The sequence below is a fragment of the Empidonax traillii genome, unplaced genomic scaffold (genome assembly GCF_003031625.1).
Source record: "Empidonax traillii isolate 1590-97213 ecotype Southwest subspecies unplaced genomic scaffold, ASM303162v1 scaffold656:size372004, whole genome shotgun sequence".
In the NCBI taxonomy this organism is placed as follows: Eukaryota; Metazoa; Chordata; class Aves; order Passeriformes; family Tyrannidae; genus Empidonax; species Empidonax traillii.
In genome coordinates this window covers 280012-292034 of record NW_020955849.1, presented here as the reverse complement: position 1 = coordinate 292034, position 12023 = coordinate 280012, and the positions used below count along the sequence as shown (strand labels likewise).

General features: G+C 34.1%; 1 protein-coding gene across 1 annotated transcript in view; it reads right to left on the bottom strand.

The window, feature by feature from the left end:
• LOC114065404 (cadherin-18) overlaps positions 1-12023 on the bottom strand; it is a 183474-nt gene that overhangs the window by 67037 nt on the left and 104414 nt on the right. Inside the window, exons 4-5 of the mRNA XM_027899300.1 lie at positions 9840-10134; positions 3397-3516 (exon numbers count right to left, since the gene is read on the bottom strand). Of these exons, the coding sequence (XP_027755101.1) occupies positions 3397-3516; positions 9840-10134 (415 nt within the window). The remainder of the gene's footprint in view (positions 1-3396; positions 3517-9839; positions 10135-12023) is intronic.

The window sequence follows — 12023 nt, the reverse complement described above, 5'->3', positions numbered from 1 at the left end:
TTATTGATCCCCCAGGGATTTACACACTGTACATGTCCAGTAAAAGTACCTGGACCTCTTTGGCCCCCAGTGCCCAATGATATCCCCACATACACATTATGAGCTCCTAGTAGCTGGTTTTGGCAATGAGGCTGTCCTGGCTCCCTGGTCTCCCCTTGACTCACACACAGAGGCACAGAGCTGCAAACAGGACTTTCATTCAACCCACAGTTGCTCCAGACTGGTCTAGAATTCTTGGCCCCTCCAGCAGCTGGCTTTTCAGCTTTGTGGTTTGGACTTTTGGCCATGTTCCTATCCATAATCCAAGCCACTCATCCAACTTGCTGGTTACTCTAGCCTGAGACCACGTAGTGATCCCACACTGGCATAGGCACTCATGCAATAAACAGTCTGCATTTTCCAGTTTGCTGGCATCAGATCCATAGACAGACCCCTGTGACTCATGGTCCAGCTCCAGTTGCTGGCATTTAAACCTCCCTACAAACATGAGTACAAGAGAGACCCTTTACTCAGGAAAAATAGTTAGAAATGGAGCATAATAAGACACAGGAAAAACTGCTGATCAAGGACAAGGCATGACCAAACAATGGTGCTGAGCAAAGCCTCTCTGCACATGGATGGCCCCTTTTATCCTCTAATTCCCATATTATCAATTCCTTTTGCCTCCCTAATCTATCTTAATCCTCCCTTTCCCTGCCTATGGTCCTTCCTCTAAACATTCAAGAATAAGTCTACACAATTCCATGAAGTTTTTCCATGCATCTCGTAATGTGCCCCATACCCCTGTAGGAAGTACTTCTCTCAGTCTGAAGGGCAATCAGGGCAGCATTTCCCTTTGATTCCTCATGATGTGTTTCAGTCCTGGCATATGGGGTTGCCTGGGAGGAGCCTGAGCTTGAGTCTAATTAAGAGAGGGGATTTACTCTCCCTGCACTGCACCTCTGTCCCACTTTGGGTGTGTGGAGAAGAGCCTTTTTTTAGATAAGCTAACAAAGATGTTCTTCTGCCAAAAATACAAATTTTTCTATTTCAAAGTTTGTAATTTAGTGCTGGCCCTTTATTATATTTTAAATGTATGAGTTCTATAATCTTTTTAAACTATCCTAAACTAAGCTTCTAAAAATCTATAACTTTAAAGTATTCAGATAGTAAGTTGTATAAATCAAATATAGACAACATTAAGGTAGAAGACCTTACAGGAGTAATCACATCAGAGCTATAGACATCTTGATATCTTCTGATAGCTCCAAGAAGCTCTACTAATTGTCAATATCCTTAGGCTTCACAAACACTATATTCAGTCATAAATGTTGGGACCTTTCTCTTTCCCTTTTTGCTTCATTTGGTCTTTCCTAGTTGTAAAGGAAGTTTGTGCATGTCAGTGTAAATTAAGAGGACATCCAGATAAAATATAGTTAAGATGGAATTGAACAATTGAGGTATTAGGAAAAGTAGGTCACAGAAATGCTAACAAATTCAGAAGAGTGATGTTTTTAGAAGATGAGTCTTAAACCTGAGAAATTCAGAGTGAAATTTCATAGTGACTCTATTTTTCAAGACTTTCCCATCATCTCCAATATTCTATTTCTTCCCATTATATCATGCCAAATTAAATTAACTGCTATTCTACAATTATAAAAAGCCAGCTTATAAAAAAAACAACCACACCTTTCTCCTGTTTTTTAACTGTTTCACTGTCTACTTAACTCATTTTATCATTTTCATATGCTAAAGTATCAGAATAATTTTCATATTCTAGACAAACATTAAAAAAAATTGAAGTTCATAAAGTGTTATTAAATCTCTGTCAAAGCCTAAGGCTTGAGAGTGAAATACACTCCCATCTGCTTTCCTTATGACATACAGTAATGTAGCAATACTATTTCTTTTGTGATACAGATTGATACTGAGAATATCCCTTATGATTCTTCACTGACTGAATAGCAGCTTCAGGCTACAAGTTCCACACCATGATAAAAATAAAAAATGCAGACCATTGCCTCAGAGTGCTGACACAGAGGTAGAAACATAAAACAGTGTTGCACTAAGGAACATAAGGGCAGAGAGAGCTTGAGGACTGTACCACTGATTTTCCACAACTCTTACTTGTTAACATGTACCCAAGAGTGGTTTTCACCTGTACACCCAGTACTTTGCCAGACTGTACTCTCACACATGGCTGGGTAAGGTGTGTGCCAGCAACTGTTAACAAAACACAAAGTATATATGAACAGGCCTGCATCAGGTTTCCATGCCAGCATGTTGTATAGCCCTCCAACGTGATCCTGTCAGGCTTTGCGCTCTTAAGCCTTACTAACATGAGCTCAAGAATTTATAGAACATTCTGAATTGAGAGAGACTTTCCTCGGGGTGTCATAGAGTTCAGTCCTAATCAAAGCAGGACTAACCTTGAAGCCAGATGAGATGGTACAGATATACTTCTCTTGTAATGAAGCAAGGACACACCTCCAAGTACCACAGAGATTACAGTACACAAGCAAAGAAACTTAAATGCAAGAATATTAAAATGAAAACTATTTACATTTCAGCATATTTTAAAAATCACTATTATTCCCTACAGTTAATTAGGGGAAAATACGCTGTTAAGTGTATTTCATTACTCCCCTCAGTATTAAAGCTTTGATATAGATCAGAAAAAACAGTTTAAAAATTCAGATTAAAAAATTTACTTTTAAAAATTATATTTCCTCATTATTGAGGACTACAAATACACACTAAAAATTTATAATCTTATTAATATTTAGGATCATGCTCTTCAGAAAATCCAAAACTACTAACAATTCCCAACCTCAAAGAGATTTCTCCTGTCTTTAAGTAAACCAATTTGGATACATTATACATAACTTACACTTTGTGGAAAAAAAAGGAAATAGTAATGCATAGAGTTTAAGCATAAATATTTCGGTTCATTCTACTTCTTAAGACATAGAATAAATTGGCAATACAACAGTTTTATAAATACAAGAATGATAATATTTCTTGTGGTGTATGTGTTAAAGCACACATTCAATAATCCTCCCAAGCTTATCCTTCGGGCAAAACAAATCATTTAAAATTGTAATGCGTTAGGCATACTCGAGTCACTTTCTAAACAGAGGCTTGAAAAGATGAACGAAGGTAATTCAAGTTTGGTTGAATGGCTCACATCATGCCACGATGAAGAATTAATTCTGTACACAGCAGGCTCATTTTAGTACTCAGCAAAACATATCAACTCCTAAATTTCATAGTGTTAAAACAAAAAGCAGGATATAAAAGGAATTAAAAACCAAAAATCCCACACACCTGCATTTTGCACATTGGATTTCACCTACCAGACTTAAATAACTACAACATATTAGCCAAATCCCACTGACAGAAATATAAAATACCCACCTGTTTTGGGATCAACAGAGAAATATGGCTGTCCCTGAAGAATACTGTACACTACTCTGGCGCTGTTTCCATATGTGGGGTCATCTGCATCTGTGGCTGTTACCTGTAGAACAGATGTACCTGTATATACAGGAAAAAAAGAATCCATTAGTAATAAATATAAATTTATGATAAATATTTTCAAATGCATTTTTGAGACCTCTACAGTCCTCAAATTCTACAACTGAGAGATAAATAACATTTTCTCTATATTTTATTATACTAACATATTTTTAAGGAAAACTAGTCATACTAATTTCTAAAAAACCTTTTTTCTTTCTCTCTATATATGTATATGTAAATTAACTACATACATATAAACATAAATAGTAACTTACATAGCTTGCATATTCATACATGTTAACACACATAGACCTCAAGCTTGGATACTGATTTCTGAATAGCTCAAATTCATGGACCTCAGGATTATCTTTATCCACAATGCAAATTAATGTTGAAGTATTTAAAATAACTTCCATTAGTGCCCCCATATCAATAAAAGATGCTATGGTAATAAAAAATCATCTAGCTATTGGAAGGCATCAAAGATCTCAAAAACTACTAGAACCTTGCTAAGGATAGAAATTAGAAAAATAAGGACTAAAAGACAATTATATTTATGCCAGTAATAAAAACCAGTAGAAAAATAAAATCACAGTTTCTAGAATGTCACAAGGTGGAATAAGTTATGACAATATTTTTTAGAATATAAAATGTGTAAGTACTGCACAGATAGAACAGAGACAAGTGATTTTACTTTTTACTATATTTTTCAAGATGTTTAATGATGAATCTTTTTTGCTATCACTGCTAAACACTTAATATAATTAATCAGTAAATGAAAGACTGCATGTTAATAAAGGTTCAGCCTTCATTCCATTTGTTTATCCTTCTATAGACACAGCTTTCTACAGGCTCCTTTGGTCCAGTATCAAAATACCAGAATAATGATAACAGAACAGGATGTTGTCATTTAACTCTGCATCTGAAAATGGCTTCTCAGCTAAATTAACCACTGAGGCATCACCTGCACTCTGGGGTGTTCAATTTCACGTCTTAGTTGTGAGGAGAAGTATGTTTTTGAATTGAAGCCCTTGATCTCCTTTACTTTTTGTACTTTGATTTGCCTCATGAAACAGTTTCAGAGCATGCTAACTAGATTTCCTCAGATGAAACTAAACCAAGAGATGTGCTTCAGCAATACACCTGATTTATTCTGACTGCTAATAGGCATGTAGTCTCAGAGATCAGAGAAGAGTTAATCTGAAATAAGATTTCCCAAAAACATATGGTGGGGCCGTCGGTTCCTAAGTTTCAAATGTTTAGCTTCCTGCACAGAACTATTTGTTGATGTGAACACCCTCAGCATACACTGGAAATAGAAGTAAGTAAAATCATGGAGCCTCACTTGGGGTCCAACAAACTAAGCATGCAAATCTTTACACTTTCTTCACTCTTTGAGAAACTCTTCTCTCATTTGTGTCACGTTAACTTGGATACCGAGAGCTGCTGTTTTTATCTCTACTGGTGACTTAGTAAAATGTATAGCAAATGTGTCTTCATACTTAAATATAGTGTCTTCTGATCTCTGAGAAGCCCAAATGCATACAGTCTCATAGATAAATATATTCACAAAGCAGATATAAGGATATCTTGATGAATTTGAAGTTGAATACTGTAATAAAATCAAGCTGGAGCTGGAGTCTATTCATAATTATTCAGATGTCAATGGTAAAAGTAACTTTATTACTTCATTTCTGTTTATGTGGAAAGGTAAACAAATATAAATTAGTTTGTGTATTTTGTCTTCAACTGTTCTAGGAATCTATTCAGCTGTATTTATTTAATAATAAGGGTTCCTGAGAAATACATCAGGTCACTTCAAAGAACAGAAAATGCATTTTCCCCCCTATTCTGTAGCTTATTGAAATGCTGTAAGGATATATTTCTGTAACCCAGTTTTCCAATAAGTTTTAATTTGAAAGGAACTTGTATGTTTCAATCTTGTGGAATAATTGAAGTCTAACTGATAAACAATTATTTTATTTTTTCAGTTGTGTACAGCAAAAACAGGTATAGTCAGTCACCTACCAGAGTTTGCTATCCAGAACGCTGGGCAACTTCCATACCTTTTTATCTATAGATTTTCCTGTTTCCAGGAAAACAGTTACCACTAGGGTGAGTTTCCATTAGCACTTTTCCCCAGAATTCCAGAAAATTGAAATGATTGAACGGATTTTGGCTATTTCAGAAGAAAGTACCAGAAATACTGAGGTTTCATAGTTCTCTCATCCTTGGGAGACTTTCTTCTCTCTCCTTATTTCAAAAGGTAAAAAAGAATCTGAGAGCATATATTGCTCATTGATGTGGGACAAAAGAAACAGGAACAGTAAAAGGGGATAGCTCACATAAGCAGCTGACAGGTCATTTTAGCATAAATGGAAAGCCATTGTACCTTAAAATTTGCCACAGTGATTTTCGAATACAACTGTATCTCTCTCTCAAGAAACATCTGATAATAGTAATTTAGTATTGAATAGTGGCAAAGTGTTCTCTTTCCACCTAAAAGAACACTTAGAATCACAGATTTTAACTCAAACTCCCACCGTACATCTTAAACTCTCATTCAGTGAAGTTAATTTTTCCACTATCTTACAGAAGCATGCTCAACATTTTGTAAAATATTCCTGCATTGGGCCTTCTGCCTAACTCTTTCCTGAGTTTTTGGGTACCAAGGAAATATAGCTTGTGAAAGCTGTGGGTTAGAAAGCCTTGTAAAAAAAAAAAAAAAAAAAAAAAGGTAAAGAGAGTACCTATGCCTTCCAACTACTCCTTTTTTATTTGGCATCGTTCAGGCTCATCAGCATGCCAGACAAATCATAATTCTCGATACTTTGTATCATTTAGATGCAGCATCATTTTTTGTTGAGTTACATGCAATGAAGGATTTAGATAGAGAAGCATAAAGTACAGCTCCCTTGCTATTTTAAATGTTAACAAGCCTAAAAAAAGTACTCTGATACAAAAGATAGGGGTCTAATTTCTCCAGAGACCACAGGAGAGATATGAACATCAGACCCAGAGGCATACGTTCCATTTTTTTTTCACTAACTTACTGTGAAAGTGCCTATCAAGAAAAACTCAAAACTTTGCTTTGAAAGCATTTTGTCACTCCAGTTAGGCAATAAAAAGGACGACACATGCTTTCCCACTACATGTCAGAGATTACATTTTGGGAATTCTGTTTCCTTAATTAATGCTTTATATAGAACTATAAAACATGTCTGTATGCTCTGAACACCACTCTGTAAGCTTTGCCTTTTTTGTGTCAAAAAAAAAAAAAAAAAAAAAAAAGGATTATTTGATTGGGGAACCAAACTGTAGTTTTATTCAAAATATATTTCTTTGTTTTTTCCTCTTTTTTTAATGTTTGCAATAAAAATTCTTTAGTGTTATATATCAAACAAAAGATGAATGGAAATACTTCTATTTGTCTCTCTGAAGACAAATTTTTAGTGTTTAATGAGACAGTTCAATAAAATATGTCTGTTGAGAATGCAAACTCTACGCATGACTTTCCATAGTTCACTGTACTGTTAAAATCTAAAATGGATCAATATTGAACAAAAATTAAAAGAAGTGAAAAGAAGGTAAAGTTTAATGGACACAGGGATTTCCTGCCTAACTAACTTAATTCTTAGAATTGTCTTAAAACACTAATGAGTCAATAAAATGTGATTTAGTTTCACAACATGGGAAGTTAAATAGGTACTTCTAATAAAAATCATATTTGAAACAACATGAATATTGTCTTCCAGATTATCCATAATTATGGATGCCTCACACTATAATACCTTGAAAAGAAGTTCAGAAAAGTCCACTATATCTGTTAATTTCTTAAGTAGAATTTATTGGGAATACTCTTCTTATCACAAAATCACTGAATGGTTATGGTTAGAAGGGACTTTTAGAGATCATCTAGTCCCACCTCCAAATTAACTCAGCATTAAAAGCTTAATATGCAGTTTCACTCATTTTGCAGCTGACAATTAACACATATGAAGGTCTTTTACTAATTAAAAAATATCCTTATTTCCTTTTAATTTACATAAAGATGACTTTCATAAACCTTTAAAGAGGCCACAGAGCTGTCAATGAAACTGAGTTTTTTACACTGCAGAAGAAATAATTTTAGATGTAAACTTAGTTCTGGAGCAAATTTTTAGGGAAAAGGTTCAGTGAAGGCAAGGAATATGTGTTTTCTTTCATCTCTTTCAGAACAGTACATATAAAGTATGTTAACTTTGTGTCACAGTGAACGCTGTGATCTAATATTTGGCAAAAAATTTAAGAAAACTTACCTGTACTTTCTTGTCAGTGACCTTAAAAAAAAAAGAAAGGCCATAAAGGTCCTAAAGCTTTTACAGCTAGATTAAGAAAAGTTCAAATTATGGGGGAAATGCCACCTAACATCTTGAGGAGACAAAGAAGAACCTGCTGCTGATGCTAAACAACATAATTGAGATCAGAAATAACACCACTCAGCATGAGGACTGCTACAGAGACATGGTAACATTGAAAGGTCAGGTTGATCGTGTGAAAACCATAAGAAATTTTTAAAGTAGTGAAGCATCCTTAGAAATTCATAAAATAACATCAAGAAGTTCAGTTATGTATATACTTTGCAGCTAAGTGTCATAAAACACGTTAATTACAGAACAAATAGAAGTGGCACAGATATCTCCATAATTGGACACAAAGAATGTATCCCATGGAAGCAATAATGGAATTAGTCTTCCTGAAATTGCAGGCAATAGAATTCTTTCAGTATGCAAAAAATATAAACAAATCAGTGAGAGAAAAAAGAAAATAGTGATAATAAATTTGCAGTGAAAAATATAATGTATACCTACAACGTATGCATGCCTGTATGATGGGATACAAAAACTCAGTTTTATTCACGGAACACAAAAGCTTTGTGGAATAAATATTTTAATGACTTGCCTCAGGTACAACTCACAAAGTATTTTATTTATAAACCATATGCATTAATGCCTTATTTTACCAATAAAACTTCATTGTTTTACCATAATCTACTCTGGTTTATAATCCAAAGTACCATTCCAGACTATTGATTCAAATTTTCCTTTGGGAAACAGTAACTTGTATGATGTAGTTGTACTGTAATACCAGACTCAGATTACTGCCAAATTATGATTAACACTTATGCAAGAATGCTCCAATTTGAGAGGATTAAAAAAAAAAAACAACCAAACAAACAAACAAATAAACAAAAAAACCCCACAGCCCAATTTTTATAAATAGAATACAAATAAAAATTATTATAATAGCTAATTTTGATTTTGAATATAATACTGATTTCCTTTCTGCTGTCTTTCCCCCATGCAGAAAACAAAAGGCTTCCAAAGGGGAAGGAAATAATCAATTAAAATGGTCTCCATTAAAGACAAAGGAAACTGAATAAAGAGAAGGATGGAGTTATAAATTTTTGAGGATAGTTGATAAAGGAAATGAATTTCTCATTATGACAGTCTGTGGTGTAATGAGAGATAACTGAGATAAAAGCTTAGATGCTACTGAAATGAACTGCAACTCTAACAGTAAAGCTTTATGCTACAGTGATTTATCAAAGAGTTGAAGAGGTTTTGTACAGACTCACAGTATTTTTACTGGAAGCTCTATGCACTTACTGTAGTAATTCACACAAAGGTGTTATGACATTATTCACAAAAATACTGCCCTTCTGTATTTACATAATTTTTTGTTGGCAATTCCTCTAACAGAGGAAAGCTGAAAATTTGAACACCAAAGAAGTATTAAATAAAAAATCTGATTACATAATGTAGCATCTCAAAAAACATCTGAACTATATAACCAGGAAAACCAAAGATTAGTACTTTTTAGAACTTCAGTTCACTTTATAAGAACCTTACTAAAGATAAATAAATATATGTCTAAAATAATCTAGGAAACTATCATCTGGGAAACTACTATTCCTTTGTATTTGTTTAATTCTTTGAATTGCATAGACTGCTCCTGTAGACATAAAAGAAAACCATAAAGTGTGTAGTTGAATGAGGATATATGAATACATCTTGTTTCTAGAATGTAAAGAATCATTTGCTCAGGAACATACGTTAAAACATTCAAGATTAGGAGTGACTCTCCTCTTGCAGTCATCATGTGTGTATGTACTGTTTGCTTAATGTGAATGTCACTAGTAACATACAAGGTTGCATTTCATGTTTTCTAATCATCTGTTCTTAATTGTAATATCTTTAACCTACAATCAATTATACGAGGATGTGTTACAACTATGACAAACAGTAGTGGCATTTTCACTTGTTAAAACACTGTTGAATAGAACAGTTTCTTTTCCTTACCCATTTCAGACATCTCTGGCACAGTAACAATGTACGGTCCATCTGTAAATTTTGGTGCATTGTCGTTGATATCCTGTACTTTGATAATAAATTCAGATTCAGGCTCAAGTGGCTTGTTTGTTCGTCTATCAATAGCTTGTGCATGAAGCACGTAGTGTGTCTTCTGCTCTCGATCTAGGCTTTTGGTTGAATGGATGTCTCCAGTCGTGTCATCAATAATAAATATAGTCCCTGCACCTTCTCCAGTAAGAATGTATTTGACTGATCCATCACCTTTGTCAGAATTGGAATGCAGCTGTGGAAACACACAAAATCATATAAAATTAATTTTACATTTCATTAAAGGTTATTGCACATAAGATATGACTATATTACTGTTAGCACCCTTCTACTTAGTTTTTACCCTTTCCATCTCTTGCCATAATTCTTCATGTGCTCTTTCTGGTAACCCAAACATTTTGTCCAGGGTTACTTCCATCCAGCATAGTTCATTTCTTAAAGTGGGATTTCTTGGGTTTTCCATCCATTCTAGAAAACTTCACTAAATCAAGAATATTCTAGTAACTGGGGTGATTTTTGTTTTATTTATCTTCGGTTTTAGTCTTTCTAGTAGTTATTTTACAGCACTCACTGCTGGAAACCCTGTTTTAAGCACTAAACTGGATGAAGTCACACTGAGTATTGTTTGCTTCAGTGGATGTACTTCAGTCCAACCACCTACATTTTCTTTTGTGTCTTGAAGGACAACATCATTTACTGTGAAAGAAAACTGCACAGTGTGACAGTGGCAGATGTCTGTCTAGGATTACTCTCTCCCACAGCAAAACACAGGCATTTTGTTTGTTTATTTTTAATTAGAAAATCAAATAATTTGCCTTTAGTTAAATTATTTATAATTAAATAATGAAGTTTGACTGATACTTCCAGCATTTTCATTGTTCATAACACACAGTTTGTGCTATGAAATATTCATTAAATAAATTATGCCCCTCCTTGAGTAGAATAAAGCTTTTATTTATTTGGAGGGGTAGGGGTGTGTGAGGGGGAAAGCCACTAAGTACGCTGGTTATAACATGAGATAACATGAAAAAGTTTCCCATTAAGTCTCACTGTTTCTAACTTGACTCTAAAGAATTGCCTGTTTAGATTAAAAGAGAACATGTGTTCTCTGATAAGGAAGAGTGTTTTTTATATAAACTGAGAAGTTCTGTGAGTTTGTTGGGTTTTTCTTCTTTGAAATGACTTTGAGAACAGAATGTATTTATTGAGAAGCACAATTAAGAAAAGTGAAAAAGCAGAAATGAATAGCCTCAGGTATTGTGCAGTTATATTGTGATGTTAAATCAGAAGGCAAACTTTCTAATTTTAAGAAGACATTCTTATCCTACTGCCCTATTTCTCAGTATATGCAATGTGGCATTACTAAGGTTTTATACAGAATCTGAGCAAAACAGAAGCAGAATGACAGATATTATTTTTAATTAATGAAATGCAAGGTGTCAGTTTCCAGACTAGTTTTCACTCTCAGTTCAAAAACCACTCAGTATTGGATAGAGAGGAAATAGGACTTGTAGGGTAGAAAACATCTTTTTTTCTTACTTAAAACATAAGCTACAGAGGTGTTGCTATTTTCTCACATAGTACTTGTACCTTTTTTTCCAGGTCTCTGTCTTGCCTTTAAAACTATCAACCTTTCTATTTGCAAAAGGAGTAAGTATATGGAGCTTGATGGAATTTTTCATGTTGTGTATTAAATCCATAAAATTATGGTGTTGCACATAATTTATATCTTGTACTGTAGGGGGCCTTGGGAAGGTGAAATCTAATAAATTTAAGATTTTCAGCTCATATAAATCAGTTAATGCGCTATATGCAAGCCACAAGAAGATCTGACAGAATAACCAAAAAACAACTGAGTTACCACAGTGGACCCTTTATCATTTCCTTGTTGTTGTTTTCCCTTTTGTTTTGAAAATGGAAGAAAGAAAGAAGCAGAAAAAGAGTCTGACTGTTTGGTTTTGCCTTTCTAGGACAGCATAACAGTCTTACACATTTCACTTAAAGTAGTCACTGGCAAAATTAATAATTTCTTATCCTTAGAATAACACTGTATTCTATTAACAAAGGAATAATTCACTCAATGCAAAATACCGGGAATCCAAACTTCCTATGAAGTGAAAATGT